This window comes from Haliotis rubra, unplaced genomic scaffold (assembly GCF_003918875.1).
Source record: "Haliotis rubra isolate DU_JTF1 unplaced genomic scaffold, ASM391887v1 Scf269, whole genome shotgun sequence".
Lineage (NCBI taxonomy): Eukaryota > Metazoa > Mollusca > Gastropoda > Lepetellida > Haliotidae > Haliotis > Haliotis rubra.
In genome coordinates, this window is record NW_025766769.1 from 611819 (window position 1) to 636604 (window position 24786).

General features: G+C 44.7%; 3 protein-coding genes across 3 annotated transcripts in view; 2 read left to right on the top strand and 1 right to left on the bottom strand.

Annotated features, from left to right (window-relative positions):
• Window positions 1-6786, bottom strand: part of LOC124280511 (cleft lip and palate transmembrane protein 1-like protein) — a 41719-nt gene extending 34933 nt beyond the window's left edge. Inside the window, 6 exon segments of the mRNA XM_046716455.1 lie at window positions 2711-2754; window positions 2756-2827; window positions 3121-3307; window positions 4276-4376; window positions 5176-5353; window positions 6663-6786. Of these exon segments, the coding sequence (XP_046572411.1) occupies window positions 2711-2754; window positions 2756-2827; window positions 3121-3307; window positions 4276-4376; window positions 5176-5334 (563 nt within the window). The 5' untranslated portion in view covers window positions 5335-5353; window positions 6663-6786.
• Window positions 6787-12720: 5934 nt separating this feature from the next.
• Window positions 12721-14606, top strand: LOC124280485. Its single transcript, XM_046716422.1, has 2 exons — window positions 12721-12730; window positions 13366-14606. The coding sequence occupies exons 1-2, from the start codon at window positions 12721-12723 to the stop codon at window positions 14604-14606; spliced, it is 1251 nt and encodes a 416-aa protein (XP_046572378.1).
• Window positions 14607-14718: 112 nt separating this feature from the next.
• On the top strand, window positions 14719-20490 carry LOC124280509. The gene is made up of 6 exons (XM_046716454.1): window positions 14719-14986; window positions 17710-17872; window positions 18259-18348; window positions 18586-18720; window positions 19193-19248; window positions 20135-20490. The coding sequence occupies exons 1-6, from the start codon at window positions 14756-14758 to the stop codon at window positions 20252-20254; spliced, it is 795 nt and encodes a 264-aa protein (XP_046572410.1). The 5' UTR covers window positions 14719-14755; the 3' UTR covers window positions 20255-20490.
• Window positions 20491-24786: the final 4296 nt, after the last annotated feature.

Genomic DNA, 24786 nt, shown 5'->3' on the forward strand with positions numbered 1-24786 from the left:
TGCTGACAGTTCGATGAATGCCAACAATTCAGTGATCTTGTACGGCCAGGTGAACTGGTTTGGCGATTGGGAGTGGTTCGGCCTGGTGAAACGGTACGAGTCGGGCTGGTAAATCGGTTCAGGGTGGTGAGCCGGAACGTTGATGTGATCTGAATCAGTCCGTGATCTGGATCGGCGTTGTGATTTGGATCGTGACTGTGATCTGGATCGGTTTGGTAATCTGAAACGTTTAAATGATCTTGGCTGATGGAGAGATCTAGAACCATCAGATGAACCGGTGAGGCGAGGTGAAATGTTCCGGAATCGATGAATTGAATCGATGATGTGTACTGTCCATAATATTATGGCGAATTGAGTCGATGTCGTAATCCCCAATCGCCTTGGCGAAACGGTTCGGTCTGGTGAATCCATTCGGTATGGCGAACTGATTCGGGGTGGTGAATCGGTTCGGCAATTTGACGATGTAGATCGGCTGTGTGAGTCAGCTGGCAACACAGAGCGGTTTGATGAGGCAGAACGACGAGTAGACATCTGATGATGCGCCAATAAAATCATCACCGTCCGACATGGGAAACTCTGGACGACGAGCAGTTAATACTGGTCGTTGAAAGCGGAGATTTGTCGGGTGATCAACTGTTGAAGTGTAACGAGCTCTGTCTGCCAGCCAACGGGAGCAAGCATGTGTACATGCTCTAAAAACGTTCTTGATAAGGGAGCACATTCCCGACAATGCTTGCTCCAGGAACACAGGTCAATACAACCCACACATGACGAGTGGGGATCCGAGGAAGTAAATATTGTTACAGTGTGCGCAAAATTACGCTACTTAGGGTCAACAGCACGAAGCATGGTGTCTAAATCCGGCGCGCTGGAGAGGAATCAAGCGCAGGATTCCAAGACTCAGCAATAACCTGTGACCGGGGCAAAGTAGAAGTGGCATGGAGTGCAGGTGAATGCCGATCCACTGAAGCATAACGCAGCCTAGCAGGTGAAACCACCCGCACAGAACGATGTTGATTAGGGGAACTATCACGTAAAGGCGCCGACCGCAAGTGCTCACTAGCTCTAGACTGACTAGACAGGATATCCTGATTCACCTGAGGTGAATGAGACCGACTACGAGAATCACTCTGACGAAAAGACACCGTACGGCTAGGTGAACCGGATCGAAATGACGAACCACTTCGACTAGGTGTGACTGAACGACTACGTGAATCAAAACACTGCGGTGAATTGATTCGACTATGAGATGGTGAGTCGAACTGAAACATATGTTGAGGTGAATTGAGTCAGAAATGTGAATCGGTTTGTCCTGGTGAATCCATTCGATTACGTGAATCAGTTCGGTCTGGTGAGCCGTCTCGGTTGAGGGAACTCGTTTGACCCTTGGCAATGACACAGCTAGGTGAATGGTTCCGTTCTAATGAACCAACACTGGCATTAGACCCAATTCTGATTGGTGAAATGAATCGAGGTGGTGAATCGATTCGGACTGGTACATTGGAACATCTAGAACGACACCTCCCAGCAGTAGAAGAACGAATTCGAACCTCCAAACCAGATGGTGACTCAACTCGTGTGGGTGAATTGTTTCGGTGGGATGAAACCGTACAAAGAGGAGAATGGTTACGTTCCAACAGCGCCGATCCACGCTTCAATGATGAATGCTTGGATTTTGAAGTTTCGAGGACTTTGAACGGTCCGAAGAAACGGATCTACGAGATAAAGTAGATCACAGGTCTTGTGTAGAGGAAATATCAGTCATAACCACCCTTGCATGCCCATGAGAACTTGAGCTAGGTGAGGGAAGCGTCCCACAAAATCTTCGTCAGGAGAGACGGGAGATTTAGAACGGCGAGCAGGTAGGGTGGGGCGATCTAAACATTGTTTTTTAACGGGATCCCGCAGATGCATTCCTCGCCCTATCTGCCAAACGTCTGGCACAAGTACGTTTGTAAGCTTTAAAATCCTCATTAGACAGTCCTGAACACTTAGGACAACGTTTGTTCCAATCACAACAACCCACACAATCAACACACGATGTGTGTGGGTCCCAAGCTGAAAAAACTTTACACTGAGCGCAAAACTTTTGTTTTCTGGCCTGAACAGGCTTATCCATGTTGAGTAATTCTCAGACGAAAGAAACTTCACGTCCACTCTGTCGAGCGACAAGAAAGAGAATGAGTACGTAAGGTGATCACGTGGGTGAGGACTGCGCATGCCACGTGCTGTCACGGCCTAGTGAGCATGGCTAAGGCAGGAAGGCATGCACAGCACGGGGACAGGGACAAGGTAGGCCTGGAGCAAAGTTTTATTCGTTTCCACTCATGGTCGAATGAAGAGAGAGAGGTGCAAGTGAGATAGGATAAGTTTAAAACTTGTCCCTAATATACAGTACGCCACACAGACATTTGACAAGAAAGAGAATGATCATTCAAAGTAGTCACGTGAGCAATTAGTGGAGCATGTGGCAAGCTTTATTAGGAACTAGGAAGCTAATAAAAAGAGAGCAGCATGGAGTGCACGGGCAAATGGACAAGGAGGCCTATGGAAAAAAGTTTACAGTCGTTCCACTAACAGTCGAAGCAAGAGAGAGAGGTGCAACTCGTGAGATAGGATAAGTTTAAAAATAGACATTTTCTGTTTCTGATAGTTTGACATATTTTGTCTCACTAACTGCTTGACACAGAGAACTGAAGCTACCACTGACTTGAGGTATCTGTACACCTCCCCTGGGATGGCACGCCGGTCGAAATGGGATGAGGTCAGCCATCACATTGATGGTCACTTTCTGCTTCCAGTGGGTGACCGTCCTGTCGGGTGCCGTCTTGCTCACCTCATCCCCGCTCTGTCAACAATACAAGTTCTCTGTTACTGACAACATTTCACATCTTGAATGTATCTGTCTTCAGTGTTTAACAAGGAAGTAAGGGGAACCATATGTGCCACTAACTGCCACCTAGATCAGATCTACAAGCATACAGTTATCATGATACATTAAATTATTGGACCTTAAAGGCATTTGAGAAAAAAACCGCAAGATCGTTAGTTGCTTAATATTTAACTATTCCTGGGTGCCAGCGCCCTTGATGTTGCGAGAAAACCAGACTCTCAACATACCTCACGCTTGCTGTCTCCCAGCAGACTGATGAACTGAGCCTGGGGCAGAGCATACGTTGTAATCTTGGTCACGTGGTGGGTCGCGTAGCTTCCAAACAGAGAACTCTCACCCATTGGGTAGACAAAAGCATGCAGGAACAGGGTGCCGTTTTTTCGTGTTTTTGATGGAATTGATACATTAACAGTCCTGGAAGCAGATACAGTTACGATATTAACAAAAGTAGGGAGTCATATTATGTCACATGACCCCGGCCTTGTTCACAATTATCAAACACATCGAGATCGTTTTGTGAAACATATATTTGTAATCTGCATTGACTTTTGTTTCTGGACATAATGGTGAAACTGCCCTGATGTGAGATGTCTTAAATGAAACATCATGGCTGCTGTTTCCCACATGTAATACACATAAATAATGTGTAATACTCTGAACACAATAGACAACCGACATAATGCTCCGGGCCACATTCAACCAGTATCACAATAGACAACCAACATCATGCTCCTGGCCACATTCAACTAGTAACACAATAGACAACCGACATCATGCTCCTGGCCACATTCAACTAGTAACACAATAGACAACCGACATCATGCTCCTGGCCACATTCAACCAGTAACACAATAGACAACAGACATCATGCTCCTGGCCACATTCAACCAGGAACACAATAGACAACCGACATCATGATCCTGGCCACATTCAACCAGTAACACAATAGACAACCGACATCATGCTCCTGGCCACATTCAACCAGTAACACAATAGACAACCGACATCATGCTCCTGGCAATATTCAACCAATAACACAATAGACAACCGACATCATGCTTCTGGCCACATTCAACCAGAAACACAATAGACAACTGACATCATGCTCCTGGCCACATTCAACCAGTAACACAACAGACAACCAACATCATGCTGTACATTTAATTAGCCATAGTACTTGAGGAGAAAAGACTAGTATTATGTTACACAATACCATACTATACATCCTATATGCCATTATATGTGGCCCCAAAGTGAAAACTAAAAGTTTGTCTGACTGCTTTGTTGAGATACTGTTTTTAGATGCTGGTAACACCCTAAACGATCATCCATGGAGCCATATTGAGGTGTGATGAAGTAGGACGCAGGACTGATACACATACGTTTCCACCGCTTCCTCCTTTGAGAAATTGTCACACCTCCAGACAAAGTCAAGGTCACTCTCCCTGATTCGATGTTCCTTGATTGACGTAAACACCTTCAGCTGAAACAAATGACTGGGGTTTCATGTCAGCTTGGAATTCATAATACTGTATATTTTCAACTTATTTTATTGGCTTTGCTCTTGAGAAAGTCAGATGATTCTTTTAGTTACAAACAATATTAAAACAACATCTGTAGGAATCTATGGCAAGTGCTGTTCACTTCACGTGGGTTGGTCACTGTAGAAAGAGTCAATACCAGTTCCTAATGTGCCATCATCATTGTTCATCAAACATCAAAATAATATTTCAAGGGAAAACAAAGACATTTCAATCTTGGGTAAATCTAAAATCAAATGTACAAGTTGGTATTCAAGTATAAGACAAAATATTAAGGATGTCAATTTCTTCTTTATTCTATACACAAAGTTTCTGGGTTTTCCTTGCCCTTCATCAGACATCCATAATAGTTTGTTTTATACTAAAATCAAATGGTTACAAATGTCGTTTTATATTGCAGTATGTCTGAGTAAACAACCTTCTGTCTCACAGTGTAGTCAGAGACTATCTCAGAATAGATTGTTTTCATTCATGAACATTGTGAAGGATACTGTATCAGTTCTCAAAATGAAAGCAATTTCTCTCAGGATATGGTGGAAGGCATTTAACAGAATAGAATATTATTTAATACCATGGAAAATCAAGATGGACCTCATTAATCATCATTTAAAAAATCAGGCATTGAACTTATTTTTTCAAAGATGAAGTTTGAAGCATTAAGTGCCATAACTGTTTTGAAAAGTTAACTTACATTTGTTCTTTATTCAAGCAGCCAGTGCAAAACTAAACAAGCTTGATTACCTCTAGTTTGGGGTTGCGCTTCATGTAAGGGTGAATGCAGGCCCCCTTCACTGTCTCCACACAAGGGGCTGGGTTGAACAGGGTGTACAGCACCCACAGGGAGTGACCGATGTAGGCCAAGAATGCAACTGCTATGATCCACGTCAGAGAAAAACCCATTCTTTCTCATCGGGTGTACCTGAAAGCAGTAAAATCTTGGCATGTGGAAGCTGTTGTATCAATGAAGACTACTTCAGTATCCTCAATGGGATCCTGAGATACAGACTCTTGGTCTAAGACACAACATTAGGATTTAAGCATTTAAAAATCTTTATTATATGTGATGGGGTCCTGAGATACAGACTCAGCTCAGGATACAACATTTGGACTTAACCATTGTATTCTAAAGAAGTTGCACACCAATAAAACTCTGACAGTTCAATATTTTGTAAACCAGTCCGTGCCTCACTAGTAAAACAAGTGTTGGTCCTATAAACTTCTAACATATAAATACACAAGTAAATGAAGAGGAGATTTTTTGGTTTTTGCCTTCATGTTTCCATAAACTGAAAACTAACTGAGCAATGTCCACAAACAGATTACTGCCCGACTGGCTGAGGACAGGACTAGTTGGTGTGTTGACTATGTTGAAGCAAGCCACTGATTTCATATTGTCTTCAGTAGTTTTAAAGATTGAATAAGCCATCCCAGAAGTTACTACTGCTGATATTTTCATGTAAAATACATTGACTTCATTATCTTTTTGTAGTTTATTGCATTATAAATGTAGACACTGTTGTGCACAATTTGCTAATGTTCACTAATATAGTAGTTGTCACACTACTGAATCAGAATGGTCAGCTTTATCTAACTGATGTCAGGTTGCTTGATGATGTCACTCACTAAAACATTTCCAGAAATCAACAGAGATATTCCACTCTTATACTTCACTTACTACCAAACACACTGAAACTTCAAGTCAAGGCTTTTCTGAATCTGGTGGGTTAAACTTATACAGGCATGAAACTGGCTTGAAACGGAATATTTCTAATCTATGTAAAGTCTTCCACATGAGCTTCAACATGTGAAACAGAACACACCAACAGGAAGTGCGTGTCTCATATACCCGGGAGTATACGCATACTGTGTCTACCATAGGGTGTTGGGGGATGGTGCAGAAATTGGAGTGTGTCCGACACACGGGCCAGTAGCCAGGCAGCAGCGAGTTGAGCAGGCAGCTGCTTGAGTTCACAAATGAATATGTCCTTTATTACAAATTTAAATGTGTTTACATGTCGACCAGCTGATACCATATATATATATTACATCCCTACCCGACAGGGCAGCCGTTACGATGAGTCAACAAGTGTTATGGGGAAATACTGAAAACTTAAACTAGATCAATGGATAGAATTCAGAATAAAATTTTCAAATGGGTCGAGACACGAATAAATGCAATTTCTAGATGTTCCTACGTCACAAACTGTGTTGCCTCAGATGTATATAACATTAAGTCACCACTTGTGTCCGTATGATGTTGCCGAGAAGATGTAAACACAATAGTTGTGTAGTTCAAGTCCACGGGCATGTGTTGTCAGCCATTCGTGACCCGGCACGCCACACTGTATTCACTTCCGGGTTCAAAGGCAAGTGGGCGTGGTCGTTGCTGACTGACAAATTATACTGGTTTCTGAGGCTTCGTAGTTTGTGTGCGTGTACTGCCAGCAGTGGCTGTTCAAATAGCCACCTATATTACATGCGTTCATAATGAAATACGAGTTTATTGAATCGATTACTACTTTTATACATTATGTTGCTAGAGAGACCTGTATTTCGGTCTTGTGAAAAGCTCAAATGTTATTCAGATGTCAACACGGAAAGATGAGGGACCATGATGTTAAATACTATGGTGTCATTTCTAAATAAACTTGATGTCGATCCTATTTTATAGACAGATAGACTGATAATTTTCACAACATTGTTCATTGTGGTGTCTGTGAGCAAAGGGCTGTTCTCTGAACAAATTAATGCTGTGTTAATTGTATTCTCTAGTGATGGTTGGTTCAGGTAATACTGCCTCTGAAACAGTTGTAATAGTGTACACTGACGTATCCCTTCAGCGATCAGTGACGTATCCCTTCAGTGATCATGCAGTGACGTATCCCTTCAGTGATCAGTGACGTATCCCTTCAGTGATCATGCAGTGACGTATCCCATCAGTGATCATGCAGTGACGTATCCCTTCAGTGATCATGCAGTGACGTATCCCTTCAGTGACGTATCCCTTCAGCGATCAGTGACGTATCCCTTCAGTGATCATGCAGTGACGTATCCCTTCAGTGATCAGTGACGTGTCCCTTCAGTGGTCAGTGACGTATTCCTTCCGTGGTCATGGAGAGACGTATCCCTTCAGCGATCAGTGACGTATCCCTTCAGTGATCATGCAGTAACGTATCCCTTCAGTGATCATGCAGTGACGTATCCCTTCAGCGATCAGTGACGTATCCCTTCCGTGGTCATGGAGAGACGTATCCCTTCAGCGATCAGTGACGTATCCCTTCAGCGATCAGTGACGTATCCCTTCAGTGATCATGCAGTGACGTATCACTTCAGTGGTCATGGAGAGACGTATCCCTTCAGCGATCAGTGACGTATCCCTTCAGTGATCATGCAGTGACGTATCCCTTCAGTGATAAGTGACGTATCCCTTCAGTGATCATGCAGTGACGTATCCCTTCAGTGATCAGTGACGTATCCCTTCAGTGATAAGTGACGTATCCCTTCAGTGATCATGCAGTGACGTATCCCTTCAGTGACGTATCCCTTCAGTGGTCAGTGACGTATCCCTTCCGTGGTCATGGAGAGACGTATCCCTTCAGCGATCAGTGACGTATCCCTTCAGTGGTCAGTGACGTATCCCTTCAGTGGTCAGTGACGTATCCCTTCAGTAATCAGTGACGTATCCCTTTAGCGATCAGTGACGTATTCCTTCAGCGATCAGTGACGTATCCCTTCAGTGATCATGCAGTGACGTATCCCTTCAGTGATCATGGAGAGACGTATCCCTTCAGCGATCAGTGACGTATCCCTTCAGTGATCATGCAGTGACGTATCCCTTCAGTGATCATGCAGTGACGTATCCCTTCAGTGATCATGCAGTGACGTATCCCTTCAGTGATCATGCAGTGACGTATCCCTTCAGCGATCAGTGACGTATCCCTTCAGTGGTCATGGAGAGACGTATCCCTTCAGCGATCAGTGACGTATCCCTTCAGTGATCATGCAGTGACGTATCCCTTCAGTGATAAGTGACGTATCCCTTCAGTGGTCAGTGACGTATCCCTTCCGTGGTCATGGAGAGACGTATCCCTTCAGCGATCAGTGACGTATCCCTTCAGCGATCAGTGACGTATCCCTTCAGTGATCATGCAGTGACGTATCCCTTCAGTGGTCATGGAGAGACGTATCCCTTCAGCGATCAGTGACGTATCCCTTCAGTGATCATGCAGTGACGTATCCCTTCAGCGATCAGTGACGTATCCCTTCAGTGATCATGCAGTGACGTATCCCTTCAGTGGTCATGGAGACGTATCCCTTCAGCGATCAGTGACGTATCCCTTCAGTGATCATGCAGTGACGTATCCCTTCAGTGATCAGTGACGTATCCCTTCAGTGATCATGCAGTGACGTATCCCTTCAGTGATCATGCAGTGACGTATCCCTTCAGTGATCATGCAGTGACGTATCCCTTCAGTGATCATGCAGTGACGTATCCCTTCAGCGATCAGTGACGTATCCCTTCAGTGGTCATGGAGAGACGTATCCCTTCAGCGATCAGTGACGTATCCCTTCAGTGATCATGCAGTGACGTATCCCTTCAGTGATAAGTGACGTATCCCTTCAGTGGTCAGTGACGTATCCCTTCCCTGGTCATGGAGAGACGTATTTCTTCAGTGATCATGCAGTGACGTATCCCTTCAGCTATCAGTGACGTATCCCTTCAGTGATCATGCAGTGACGTATCCCTTCAGTGATCATGGAGAGACGTATCCCTTCAGTGATCAGTGACGTATCCCTTCAGTGATCATGGAGAGACGTATCCCTTCAGTGATCAGTGACGTATCCCTTCAGTGATCATGCAGTGACGTATCCCTTCAGTGATCATGCAGTGACGTATCCCTTCAGTGATAAGTGACGTATCCCTTCAGCGATCAGTGACGTATCCCTTCTGTGATCAGTGACGTATCCCTTCAGTGATCATGCAGTGACGTATCCCTTCAGTGATCAGTGACGTATCCCTTAAGTGATCATGCAGTGACGTATCCCTTCAGTGACGTATGCCTTCAGTGATCATGCAGTGACGTATCCCTTCAGTGATCATGCAGTGACGTATCCCTTCAGTGACGTATCCCTTCTGTGATCAGTGACGTATCCCTTCAGTTATCATGCAGTGACGTATCCCTTCAGTGATCATGAAGTGACGTATCCCTTCAATGATCATGCAGTGACGTATCCCTTCAGTGACGTATCCCTTCAGTGATCAGTGACGTATCCCTTCAGTGATCATGCAGTGACGTGTCCCTTCAATGATCATGCAGTGACGTATCCCTTCAGTGATCAGTGACGTATCCCTTCAGTGATCATGCAGTGACGTATCCCTTCAGTGATCAGTGACGTATCCCTTCAGTGGTCAGTGACGTATCCCTTCAGTGGTCATGGAGAGACGTATCCCTTCAGCGATCAGTGACGTATCCCTTCAGTGATCATGCAGTGACGTATCCCTTCAGTGATCATGCAGTGACGTATCCCTTCAGTGATCATGCAGTGACGTATCCCTTCAGTGATCATGCAGTGACGTATCCCTTCAGTGATAAGTGACGTATCCCTTCAGTGGTCATGCAGTGACGTATCCCTTCAGTGATCAGTGACGTATCCCTTCAGTGATAAGTGACGTATCCCTTCAGTGATCATGCAGTGACGTATCCCTTCAGTGACGTATCCCTTCAGTGGTCAGTGACGTATCCCTTCCGTGGTCATGGAGAGACGTATCCCTTCAGCGATCAGTGACGTATCCCTTCAGTGGTCAGTGACGTATCCTTCAGTGGTCAGTGACGTATCCCTTCAGTAATCAGTGACGTATCCCTTTCAGCGATCAGTGACGTATTCCTTCAGTGATCAGTGACGACGTCATCAGCTGAGCGACGATATCCTCAGTGATCCCTTCAGTGATCAGTGACGTATCCCTTCAGATCAGTGACGATCCAGTGACGTATCCCTTCAGTGATCAGTGAGACGTATCCCTTCAGTGATCAGTGACGTATCCCTTCAGTGATCAGTGACGTATCCCTTCAGTGATCATGGTGACGTATCCTTCAGTGATCAGTGATATCCCTTCAGCGATCAGTGACGTATCCCTTCAGTGATCATGATCGTGAGTGACGTATCCCTTCAGTGGATCAGTGACGACGTATCCCTTCAGTGATCAGTGACGTATCCCTTCAGCGATCATGTGGAGTGACGTATCCCTTCAGTGATCAGTGACGTATCCCTTCAGCGATCATGTGACGTATCCCTTCAGTGATCATGCAGTGACGTATCCTTCAGTGATCAGTGACGTATCCCTTCAGTGATCATGTATCCTTTCAGTGAGTGACGTATCCCTTCAGTGATCATGTGACGTATGACGTATCCCTTCAGTGATCAGTGACGTATCCTTCAGTGATCAGTGACGTATTCTTCAGCCGTTCCGCTTCATGGTCATGTATCCCTTCAGTGGTCAGATCCCTTCAGTGATCATGCAGTGACGTATCCCTTCAGTCAGTGATCCCTTCAGTGATCATGTGACGTATCCCTTCAGTGATCAGTGACGTATCCTTCAGCGATCATGCAGTGACGTATCCCTTCAGTGACGTATCCCTTCAGTGATCATGCGTGACGTATCCTTCAGTGATCATGTATCCTTCAGCGATTGACGTATCAGTGATCATGGAGTGACGTATCCTTCAGTGACGTATCCCTTCAGTGATCAGTGACGTATCCCTTCAGTGATCATGCAGTGACGTATCCCTTCAGTGATCAGTGACGTATCCCTCAGTGATCATGCAGACCCTTCAGTCAGTGATCGTGATCCTGACGTATCCCTTCAGTGATCATGCAGTGATCAGTGACGTATCCCTTCAGTGATCATGCGTAGTGACGTGATCCCTTCAGTGATGCAGTGACGTATCCCTTCAGTGATGACGTATCATCATGCAGTGACGTATCCTTCATGCAGTGATCAGTGACGTATCCCTTCAGTGATCATGCAGTGACGTATCCCTTCAGTGATCATGCAGTGACGTATCCCTTCAATGATCATGCAGTGACGTATCCCTTCAGTGATCAGTGACGTATCCCTTCAGTGGTCAGTGACGTATCCCTTCCGTGGTCATGGAGAGACGTATCCCTTCAGCGATCAGTGACGTATCCCTTCAGTGGTCAGTGACGTATCCCTTCAGTGGTCAGTGACGTATCCCTTCAGTAATCAGTGACGTATTTCTTCAGTGATCATGAAACAGTTGTAATAGTGTACACTGACGTATCCCTTCAGCGATCAGTGACGTATCCCTTCAGTGATCATGCAGTGACGTATCCCTTCAGTGATCAGTGACGTATCCCCTCAGTGGTCAGTGACGTATTTCTTCAGTGATCATGCAGTGACGTATCCCTTCAGTGATCAGTGACGTATCCCTTCAGTGGTCATGGAGAGACGTATCCCTTCAGCGATCAGTGACGTATCCCTTCAATGATCATGCAGTGACGTATCCCTTCAGTGATCATGCAGTGACGTATCCCTTCAGTGACGTATCCCTTCTGTGATCAGTGACGTATCCCTTCAGTGATCATGCAGTGACGTATCCCTTCAGTGATCATGCAGTGACGTATCCCTTCAGTGACGTATCCCTTCTGTGATCAGTGACGTATCCCTTCAGTGATCATGCAGTGACGTATCCCTTCAGTGATCATGAAGTGACGTATCCCTTCAATGATCATGCAGTGACGTATCCCTTCAGTGACGTATCCCTTCAGTGATCAGTGACGTATCCCTTCAGTGATCATGCAGTGACGTGTCCCTTCAATGATCATGCAGTGACGTATCCCTTCAGTGATCAGTGACGTATCCCTTCAGTGATCATGCAGTGACGTATCCCTTCAGTGATCAGTGACGTATCCCTTCAGTGGTCAGTGACGTATCCCTTCAGTGGTCATGGAGAGACGTATCCCTTCAGTGATCAGTGACGTATCCCTTCAGTGATCATGCAGTGACGTATCCCTTCAGTGATCATGCAGTGACGTATCCCTTCAGTGATCATGCAGTGACGTATCCCTTCAGTGATCATGCAGTGACGTATCCCTTCAGTGATAAGTGACGTATCCCTTCAGTGGTCATGCAGTGACGTATCACTTCAGTGATCAGTGACGTATCCCTTCAGTGATAAGTGACGTATCCCTTCAGTGATCATGCAGTGACGTATCCCTTCAGTGACGTATCCCTTCAGTGGTCAGTGACGTATCCCTTCCGTGGTCATGGAGAGACGTATCCCTTCAGCGATCAGTGACGTATCCCTTCAGTGGTCAGTGACGTATCCCTTCAGTGGTCAGTGACGTATCCCTTCAGTAATCAGTGACGTATCCCTTTAGCGATCAGTGACGTATTCCTTCAGCGATCAGTGACGTATCCCTTCAGCGATCAGTGACGTATTCCTTCAGCAATCAGTGACGTATCCCTTCAGCGATCAGTGACGATCAGTGACGTATCCCTTCAGTGATCAGTGACGTATTCTTTCAGCGATCAGTGACGTATCCCTTCAGCGATCAGTGACGTATCCCCTCAGCAATCAGTGACGTATCCCTTCAGGCGCTGACCAGTCTAACCCAGAACCTTTCGGTTCACACACCGGGAGGTACTAAAACCTAAGGCACCCACAACAATGATGAGTCGGACAACTCTTGATACTCGGGAAATTTCGTACGCGAGTTCTGAATCGTTTGCCATGTTTCTCCTGAATCTTGTCAACCACATTTGTGTCCAAAGGGACCGAAAATGTAATGATATAAATGATTTCAATGAAAAGAGAAAGATCGCGTCCCTTGTTGGTTTGAATACGTCTGATCCTGTGCGGGCCTATTCCAAAGACTTTAATGATTATCATTTTCTATGACACCATAAAGAGGACAGCACCACCAGACCATGTGGACTTTACCATATAGAGGACAGCACCACCAGGCCATGTGAACTTTACCATACAGAGGACAGCACCACCAGGCCATGTGGACTTTACCATATAGAGGACAGCACCACCAGGCCATGTGGACTTTACCATATAGAGGACAGCACCACCAGGCCATGTGGACTTTACCATATAGAGGACAGCACCACAAGGCCATGTGGACTTTACCATACAGAGGACAGCACCACCAGGCTCTGTGGACTTTACCATATAGAGGACAGCACCACAAGGCCATGCGGACTTTACCATATAGAGGACAGCACCACCAGGCTCTGTGGACTTTACCATATAGAGGACAGCACCACCAGGCTCTGTGGACTTTACCATATAGAGGACAGCACCACCAGGCCATGTGGACTTTACCATAAAGAGGACAGCATCACCAGGCCATGTGGACTTTACCATATAGAGGACAGCACCACAAGGCCATGTGGACTTTACCATAAAGAGGACAGCATCACCAGGCCATGTGGACTTTACCATATAGAGGACAGCACCACAAGGCCATGTGGACTTTGCCATATAGAGGACAGCACCACCAGACCATGTGGACTTAACCATATAGAGGACAACACCACCAGGCCATGTGGACTTTACCATATAGAGGACAGCACCACCAGACCATGTGGACTTTACCATATAGAGGACAGCACCATTAGGCCATGTGGACTTTACCATATAGAGGACAACACCACAAGGCCATGTGGACTTTACCATATAGAGGACAGCACCACCAGACCATGTGGACTTCACCATATAGAGGACAGCACCACCAGGCTCTGTGGACTTTACCATATAGAGGACAGCACCACCAGGCTCTGTGGACTTTACCATATAGAGGACAGTACCACCAGGCCCTGTGGACTTTACCATATAGAGGACAGCACCACCAGGCCCTGTGGACTTTACCATATAGAGGACAGCACCACCAGGCCCTGTGGACTTTACCATATAGAGGACAGCACCACCAGGCCATGTGGACTTTACCATATAGAGGACAGCACCACCAGGCCCTGTGGACTTTACCATATAGAGGACAGCACCACCAGGCCCTGTGGACTTTACCATATAGAGGACAGCACCACAAGGCCCTGTGGACTTTACCATATAGAGGACAGCACCACAAGGCCCTGTGGACTTTACCATATAGAGGACAGCACCACAAGGCCCTGTGGACTATAACCATCACCTGGGTTTATAGATAGTTGATCTATACTCAAGAAGTAAATGAAGGGATAAAATCCTATAGTTTGATTGTCACAACCACGCATGACACGCACCGGTGTCTCTGTATTTGTACTCCTGACATAAACTTATAAACATAGCAGTAAATGGAAACATCCTCCGATACCCCTATGTGTCACCTGTGCCTGGTAACAGGACATACAAAAACCCACAAAAAGGAAAACAGTTCACAAACAGGAAGTAAGTTGAAGTGGGGAAACCCAGATTTTGCATTTAAATTCACGAGTGACGTTTTACTTCCTCCTTCAAACTGCATAACACTCGGTGCACACAGTCAGTACGCTCACTTCTCGCCTGGACAACACGACCTACCCACGGTAAGTACAGAGTCTTACTTCACCTTGTTGGTGACACCACTCCGTACATGTACCCAGAGTTATACATGGAGTGTACCGTATACCGACATGTACCGACAGATACATGGAGAGTACCGTATACCGACATGTACCGACAGATACATGGAGAGTACGACATGAGTTGTTAACACACAAGTCCATTTCTGTTTCGAGCAGTACCATGAATAGCCATACCGTGGTCGTAACTAGGTCACATGGCCTCAGAGTGGCGGGTGAATCTCTCGCCTGTTGGGGTGACGTGTGTTCAAGGAGACCTTTGCCGGGGCGTGCAGGAGTGACGTGTGTTCACGGAGAACTTGCCGGGGCGTGCAGGAGTGACGTGTGTTCACGGGGAACGTAGATATGGAGATGGTAGATTTAAGGGGTGGGGGAGATGGTAGATTTATGGAGAGGAGGTGAAGCGTAGATTGTTGATGGTGACACCACTCCGGTGAAGGGTATGCTATAGAAAGGGGCTGAAGGGTTGATTATGTAAGAGGGGGGTGAAGGGTAGATTATGGGGAGGGGGTGTACATTATGGGGAGGTAAAGGGTAGATTATGGGGAGGGGGTGTACATTATTGGGAGGGGGTAGTGATATGTAAGGTACTCTATGACAGACACTGTACATACATTCAGTGTAGCTCGAACAGAGAGAAGGAAGGAAGTATGTCTCTTACATATCTTAACGCACCCTATTCTAGCTAATTCACTTCTGGGTTAAGAATGGAGGACAGTTTCAAGAGCGACTGTGTACTACATCACCCCGTGGCTCTCCCAAGTATACACCAGCTATCTAGACCACAAGCTGGGTGCCTACAAAAACTGGGCAGTGAGTGTGTAGCTCCTGACCGAATCGTAAAACAACAGCGATTGAGGTATGATGTTATTCGTTCCCAAGATTAATTCAAACACGGCCATGCCTGCAAGGTCATGTCACATGGGTTTTCGATCAGGTTTACACGATAGGAGACTAATTAATTCCTTGTTCCGCTGGGGTTAGTTTGTTGACCGTCCCCTGGAGTTTCACATTTCTGTTCCCTTCACGACTTCCTTGTAGCTTCTTAGATAACAGCTTTATTTCCTGTCACGTGACATACGATGATCAATATTCGTAAAATACAGCTTTCCCAGAAATTATCGAGAAAATCTTTGTTTCCTTATATTGATAATAGAATTTTAAAATAGGTGTTACATTGTGTAGTAAGGTACTCAATATGGGAGGCAACTCTGGTGGGCTTAAGAATGACTCTTACTACATCAATAGTTTCTCCCCTGATGTATCAGACGGCTGCCTTTGTTGATGTGGCAGAGTTGACAGCAGAAGAGAATAGAAAGCAGGCTCTAGACGACTCTGAAAGGAAGAATGATGGCATTTTTTATGGATATACAACTTCTGTTATTCTGTGAAGGGCGACTTTACGACATAGATTCTAATGTTGTCAAGCAACCTTAGAATCTATGTCGAAACGTCGCCCTTCACAGAATGAAAGAAGTTGTGTATCCATAAAAATGGTCATCATTCTTCAATTCTTCATCAACTCAACTTCTAAAATGCCCATCAAAGAAGATTTTGAAAGGGGCGTGAGTAATACAAAAAGATTTAGCTGGTAGACACGACATTCTTCAAAATACAGAACTTTGAAGAATATTCAGTGAGGAATTGGGATTGAGCTCAAGACAGGGAGGGCAAGGGGGAGGAGGAAGTTCAGTACTACGGATCGCCGGCGACTTGGTCAAATTGTGAGAAGGGGAAAACTGAAAAGCGTTGATAATATCAGAAATGAGATGATTAATAGAGGAAGTCCTCACGTATGTATTGAAACCCATGGACTAGAATGACAAAGACTTACGTGGGTGAAAAAGCGCGGAATTCCCTCACCATTGATGAACGATGCACAAAGAGGAAGGCGTTTTCAAAGTAAGGCTCACGAAAATCAAGATTGGGATAATGTTTTCTTTCTGTCTGGCTTATTCCAAACTTTGTGAAAATTTGGACAAATGATACCGTGAAACCTATTTACCAACGCCCAAAACATAGCCCGATATTTCACAGTTTACCCATGTGGGGAATCGACGACGGGTCTTCGGCGTGACGAGCAAACGCTTTAACCACGTGGCTACCCCACCGCCCCTATGAAGAAAGAAGTGGTCGAAAATTGCGATACGCTGTCACACGATTTCCAACAAACTGTACCTAGGCGCATCCAGTCCTGTTTGCAGGACAAGGAGGTCTCACAAAGTACTGACAAGACACTTAGACTGTAAGAGAATCATATCTCAACATATTCATTTAAATAAAACGTCTATAGTTTTTTATACAAGTATTAGATATTTGCCGAAACAACTTTCACAATAATTTCTGGGAATACTATCTGTAAAAAGTAAAACCAAAATTATCAGTTTTGTACACTTGTTTTGGGGGTGCCAGGCGTCATTGATTTTGTACATGACATGCAAACAGGGGAGGTGTCACCTACTTTGTACACAATATATTTATTTAATCTTTTTAATTTTATTTTTGAAATATATATATATATATTTTTGTTTTTTTTGGGGGGGAGGAGGGAGGTGGTCATTCGCATTGTACATGCTTCTCCATAAAAATCATCATCACCCCCTTAGCCATAAATGTCAAGAAGTTTTCGGCACACCTTTCATTCCCTGAATCATAGCTCTCATGTGTTACCCTTTACGATCCTTCAGATGACTTCGCCGATCACGTTGATGTTGGTGCTGTTCCTGACGTCGGTGCAAGGCAACGTGTTGCTGAAGGACGCCATTAGGAATGCGTTCTACGGCTTGTCCCGTGACTTTGCGAGTGGCGGCTCGAAACAACTCACCGAGGCCGGCCATGTGCAGAGCTGCAGTAAGATCGATGTCTGATACATACGTGTGCGTGTGCGTGTGCGTGTGCGTGTGTTTTCTAAATTAGGTGCTATGTTATTGGACTGAAGAGATGTATATATAAGGAGTGTAAAGGCCAACGGTTGGGAACAAGATGACGATAGAGGTTTCAGAGTACTACAAACGGCCGGCTGTTAGGGACACGATGATGCACAGGATCCAGGAGTATAAAACCGCTTCGTTTAGGGACAGGGTAATGGGGATTCCCTAGGGAATTGTTATGGAGCTCTCAGTGGGGCAACGACGACTTGGGTTACGGTCAAGGTGATACAGAGGTTTGGGATAAAAACAAGAACTGTGAACAATATTACGTTCATTCTAACAGGTAGAACTCTGACTACATTCCAGGCCCAACAGACCCTAAGTTCAATGTGACGTGGGAGCCCAAGGTTCTCGACCCCGAGGGGAGTATCGTTGTCAACTACACCTATAAGATCCGTAAGTATCTCCTGCAACAACACTCAACTACTACCCTTGTTCAGTGACTTCTGACATTTCCATCACGGTTAATATGACAGGCTGGTTGAATGTCTCAGAGGTACTTGCGACATCTGAACTTCGTTAGTCGTACATTCAGTGATCAGTGACGTCCCTCCTTGTTTGACTTGTGTCGTTCTGGGTATAGGAATACTTCCATGTTTGACGAAAGTGATACTAATGACCATTATGTTTCAGCTCACGACTTCAACTCGGGAATTGCTGACGTAGCCCTGTACTTCAACAAGATACAAAACCCCATCTTTGAAGACTCGTTCCCCGTCACCTGCGATGAAGTCAAGAAATACATTCCCTGTCCTTTCAAGGGCGGACGTAAGTTTTCATGTCTCTTTCCTGTCATTATCCTTCTATGACAAATGAGTGTTACGAGAGTTCTGAATTTGGTACCATTAAAAAAGGAAGTTTTCAAAATGTTTGAATGTCATCTCAATAGTTCAAATTCATCGAATGTCCTTATCTGTTACAAAGAGGATGGAACGGTGTGGTAGCCTAGTGGTTAAAGTGTTCGCTCGTCACGCCGAAGACCCGGGTTCGATTCCCCACATGGGTACTATGTGTGAAGCCCATTTCTGGTGTTCCCGCTGTGATATTGCTGGAATATTGCTAAAAGCGGCGTTAAACCATAAATCACTCACTCACTACAAAGAAGACTGTGATCCTTTCCATGTACACGAGTGTCCTTTACATGCCACTGTGTTTGGGTTAGGTTCAGTTAAGTGTACAATTTGAATGCAATACTAAGCATATGCGATGATTCTGCAATGTTCAACTTTTGATTTTCCAGCAACTTTCCATGGAACCTACCCCTACTCGAACCTGCTCATCCTTAAAGGTTATGATGTATGTATCTGACATTTGGCATGCTTGTGGTGATATTAGTTAATGACCTCATCAGTTCATACTAAGCACTATGATCGCACTCAGCAATATTTAAAGTTATATGGCGACGGCCTCTTAGTATAAAGCCTCGGTCAGTAAATCCAGTGATTGAAACCATGAGCATCTATCTACGCAATGGAGATAAAATGACATGTGTCAAACACGTCAGCGACCCTGTCAACCCAATAACATAGCCCGTTGTTAGGACAAGCATGATTGAAGGCGAACACGGTCCTTGACCGCTTTCAGAGCCCTGGCTGAACTCTTAAAGGACGTTCACCAATAATATGGAGATCTCATATACTACGACTTTCAATGTGTCTATTCTTCTGTCAGTGGGCAAAGGTGATGTTTGTTAACTTATTCGTGGTTCCTTCAGTTTGAGGGAAACATAGATGTTAGTATCAACCGACGTGCGAGTAAAGGAGATATTATACAATTTCTGACCTACATCTTTAGGATCACCTGCTCTTGAGTCAAAGGGCGGAGGGCGATGTTCTTGAATCAAGGGCGATGTAACAGTTGTCTGGTATAAGACTTTACTAACAGTAGAACACTTGATAGTGTAGCGCAGTGTTCCTCAGACAGGTAGAGGAATTAGTCACTTACATGGAATCTTGGTGGCGATACTGCCGCTCTGTGATTGGCTAAAGCTGAATGAGGGCGGTGGGGTAGCCGAGTGGTCAAAGCGTTCGCTCGTCAAGCCGAAGACCCGGTTCGATTCCCACCTGGGTACGATGTATGAGGACCATTTCTGGTGCCCCCCTCCGTGATATTGCTGGAATATTGCTAAAAGCCGTGTAAAACCATACTCACTCACTCATTAAAGCTGACTGTCTTGTTCCAGGGTATCTACAAAGCCAAAGTGAATCTGAAGAACCAGGATGGACAGGTCATGTTCTGTGCCATAGCAGTAGTTGAAATCAAAGGCAAGGATCAAGACACCCGAAACCCACTGCTGCTTTAAATGAAGACCAAACTCGACTTTAATTCAACTTCCATCTATTTAGAACATACGGCGTTGTGTCCCTTTAACCAGGAAGTACCAGATGTTCGTTGGTGTTGAAAGAAACAATACGTCTTCCTGTTTCTGCTTATTGTCAGTGCTGCCTTGGCTACTTGCGGTAGCAAAGGAATACTGTTATCATCCTCTATGCTGACATGCTGTCATTTAGAAGAACATAAAACTCTCAAAATATGAAATTGATTTTAGTAATCTTTGTTGTGTTTCGTTTGAACACACGCTATAACTGGCATGTACAATCCTACAAATATGAGGATATAACCGTCTCAGTCACAAACCGAATCAAATGTGACTTCACTTCTATGATATTAATTTCTTCACTCGTATCTCAACTCTAATGGTGTAACGTCTTCATTCGTCTCCCAACACTAAAGCTGTAACGTCTTCATTCGTCTCCCAATACTAACGGTATAACGTCTTCATTCGTCTCCCAACACTAAAGCTGTAAAGTCTTCATTCGTCTCCCAACACTAAAGCTGTAACGTCTTCATTCGTCTCCCAACACTAAAGCTGTAACGTCTTCATTCGTCTCCCAACACTAAAGCTGTAACGTCTTCATTCGTCTCCCAACACTAAAGCTGTAACGTCTTCATTCGTCTCCCAACACTAAAGCTGTAACGTCTTCATTCGTCTCCCAATACTAACGGTATAACGTCTTCATTCGTCTCCCAACACTAAAGCTGTAACGTCTTCATTCGTCTCCCAACACTAAAGCTGTAACGTCTTCATTCGTCTCCCAACACTAAAGCTGTAACGTCTTCATTCGTCTCTCAACACTAAAGCTGTAACGTCTTCATTTGTCTCCCAATACTAAAGCTGTAACGTGTTCATTCGTCTCTCAACACTAAAGCTGTAACGTCTTCATTTGTCTCTCAACACTGAAGCTGTAGTGGTGGTGATGGTGGAATTGGGTTTAACGTCGTGCTTGAGAATATTTCGCTCATATGACGACGTGCATGCGTGTATATGTGTATGTGCGGCTGCTTGTCCTAGCCCAGACTGAAGCTGGTTTTATAGTGCTAGCTCACTGAGATACCATGCCGCAGTGAAGCATGAATACCCCACTCAGACACATTATACTGACCCCGAGCCAACCAGTCCTTGTTGTACCCATTAATGCCGAGCGCCAGGCAGGGACCAACAAGTACAATATTTTAACGTCTTTTGGTATGACGCGGTCGGGGATCGGACCCGCGACCTTCCGCACTCCACTAAAGCTGTAACGTCTTCATTCGTCTCCCAATACTAACGGTATAACGTCTTCATTCGTCTCCGAACACTAATGCTGTAACGTCTTCATTCGTCTCCCAACACTAATGGTGTAACGTCTTCATTCGTCTCCCAACACTAATGGTGTAACGTCTTAATTCGTCTCCCAATATTAATGGTGTAACGTCTTTATTCGTCTCCCAATATTAATGGTGTAACGTCTTCATTCGTCTCCCAATATTAATGGTGTAACGTCTTAATTCGTCTCCCAACACTAATGGTGTAACGTCTTAATTCGTCTCCCAACACTAATGGTGTAACGTCTTCATTCGTCCCCCAATATTAATGGTGTAACGTCTTTATTCGTCTCCCAACCCTAATGGTGTAACGTCTTCATTCGTCTCCCAATATTAATGGTGTAACGTCTTCATTCGTCTCCCAATATTAATGGTGTAACGTCTTTATTCGTCTCCCAACACTAATGGTGTAACGTCTTCATTTGTCTCCCAATATTAATGGTGTAACGTCTCCATTCGTCTCCCAACACTAATGGTGTAACGTCTTAATTCGTCTCCCAACACTAATGGTGTAACGTCTTCATTTGTCTCCCAATATGAATGATGTAACGTCTTTATTCGTCTCCCAACACTAATGGTGTAACGTCTTTATTAGTCTCCCAATATGAATGATGTAACGTCTTAATTCGTCTCCCAACACTAATGGTGTAACGTCTTCATTTGTCTCCCAATATGAATGATGTAACGTCTTTATTCGTCTCCCAACACTAATGGTGTAACGTCTTCATTTGTCTCCCAATATTAATGGTGTAACGTCTCCATTCGTCTCCCAACACTAATGGTGTAACGTCTTCATTCGTCTCCCAACACTAATGGTGTAACGTCTTCATTTGTCTCCCAATATGAATGATGTAACGTCTTTATTCGTCTCCCAACACTAATGGTGTAACGTCTTTATTAGTCTCCCAATATGAATGATGTAACGTCTTAATTCGTCTCCCAACACTAATGGTGTAACGTCTTCATTTGTCTCCCAATATGAATGATGTAACGTCTTTATTCGTCTCCCAACACTAATGGTGTAACGTCTTCATTTGTCTCCCAACACTAATGGTGTAACGTCTTTATTCGTCTCCCAACACTAATGGTCGTCTTCATTTGTCTCCAATATGAATGAAACGTCTTTATTCGTCTCCCAACACTAATGGTGTAACGTCTTTATTCGTCTCCCCAATATTAATGGTGTAACGTCTTAATTCGTCTCCCAACACTAATGGTGTCTTAATTCGTCTCCCAACACTAATGGTGTAACGTCTTCATTTGTCTCCCAATATGAATGATGTAACGTCTTTATTCGTCTCCCAACACTAATGGTGTAACGTCTTTATTAGTCTCCCAACACTAATGGTGTAACGTCTTCATTCGTCCCCCAATATTAATGGTGTAACGTCTTTATTCGTCTCCCAACACTAATGGTGTAACGTCTTCATTTGTCTCCCAATATTAATGGTGTAACGTCTCCATTCGTCTCCCAACACTAAAGCTGTAACGTCTTCATTCGTCTCTCAACACTAATGGTGTAACGTCTTTATTAGTCTCCCAATATGAATGATGTAACGTCTCCCAATGCAATGACTTGTTCATTATCTCTCAACACCGATGGTTTGACTTCTTACCTCGAGACTTAATACGAGACATGCACAATTTATCTTGACATGTATTTTTGACGTTCATAAAACCTTCCCATGATCACAGGAAAGCAGTTCACTTTACTTTACCGACTGCAACAATAACATATACCACATGTATATGTGTTATGTATGCAAGCCTCGGATATTTGTAACTTTATCAACTCGTGTTGGTACGTCTCCAACAATGGAACATTCTTGTTCATACACCTCCGGTGTATTCCTCTGGTACCTATGACCCAACACTGCCGCTGTTACAGGTCATTGGCTCCCTCCCTCTGCAAGCATTCTGCGTTCTGCTGTTTATTTTGTTGACAGTTACATAGACAGATTCTTTAATACAAATGCATAAAATCGGTGATTTACAATGTGATTAGGTTGTCTGACAAAACATCCACTTGCACAGTTTGAGATCGACTGGGTCATTGGATGAAGAGATATTTACAAAAAAACCGGGTCCACATGCATTTCATGCCAAACTATAGAGTTGGGGGACCATCAAGGTGTATTCAGTGTACTCATCTCTGCGCATACCAACCATAATGGGGATACCTTCCTCATGATCATCATGTCGAGATTTTACGTGCGCTTTCCGCCATAATGTGTGGGGTTTGTGATTGGGTATTGCCTGTAGGGCTGTGGTGGAGTTTGTGACTGGTTATTGCCTTTCGAGCTGCGGTTGGGGTTGTGCTCCGTAAGTATAGGTGTGTACCTTCTTTTCTTTTTCTCTTTTTAAACCCAAATCCCAGTTTGTTAGCCGACTGGGCCGCGGTAAGTGCGGTGGACGACGCGGTTGAGACAAGAGAAAGGTGGGGTGGTTGCCAGGATCTATAGCGGGTGATACGTTTGGCTTTACGTTGTTAGGTGGTGGTTGCCAGGATCTGTAGCGGGTGATACGTTTGGCTTTGCGTTGTTTGATGGTGGTTGCCAGGATCTGTAGCTGGTGATACGTTTGGCTTTACGTTGTTGGGTGGTGGTTGCCAGGATCTGTAGCGGGTGACGTGTTTGGCTTTACGTTGTTGGGTGGTGGTTGCCAGGATCTGTAGCGGGTGATGCGTTTGGCTTTACGTTGTTGGGTGGTGGTTGCCAGGATCTGTAGCGGGTGATGCGTTTGGCTTTACGTTGTTGGGTGGTGGTTGCCTCTGTGGGTGTGGTGTTGGGGTTTCGGTACGTGGCCATAATTGTCAGGGATATTGTCCCGGGTTCTAAAGGATTCGGTGTAGCTTTCCATGGGTGGAAGATCATCGTTGTGATGGTGGGATTACGAGGATATCTTGTAGGGTGGAGTGGGTGTTTGCCAGTGTTGTGCATAACAAGGGTGAACTTTACAGGAGTAGGAAGTGGAGTTGTTAAAGGAGGGGATATGTGGGCTGTTAAGTCTGTAGTATAGGGATTACTGGGCTGTTTAAGTCTGTAGTATAGGGATTAGTGGGCTGTTTAAGTATGTAGTATAAGGATTAGAGGGTTGTTTAGGGAAATTGAAAGTGTATTGGTAAATACTACCGCTTACTGGCTCTCAGGATTAGAGGGTTGTCTAAGTCTGTACTATAGGGATTAGACT

Bases quoted from the DNA above. Each gene is read 5' to 3' on its own strand.
- LOC124280509 (XM_046716454.1), top strand. From the start codon at position 14,756: ATGGAAACATCCTCCGATACCCCTATGTGTCACCTGTGCCTGGTAACA. The intron at 14,987-17,709 runs GTAAGTACAGAG...ACGATCCTTCAG, and splicing joins GACAACACGACCTACCCACG to ATGACTTCGCCGATCACGTT. The intron at 19,249-20,134 runs GTATGTATCTGA...GTCTTGTTCCAG, and splicing joins TCATCCTTAAAGGTTATGAT to GGTATCTACAAAGCCAAAGT.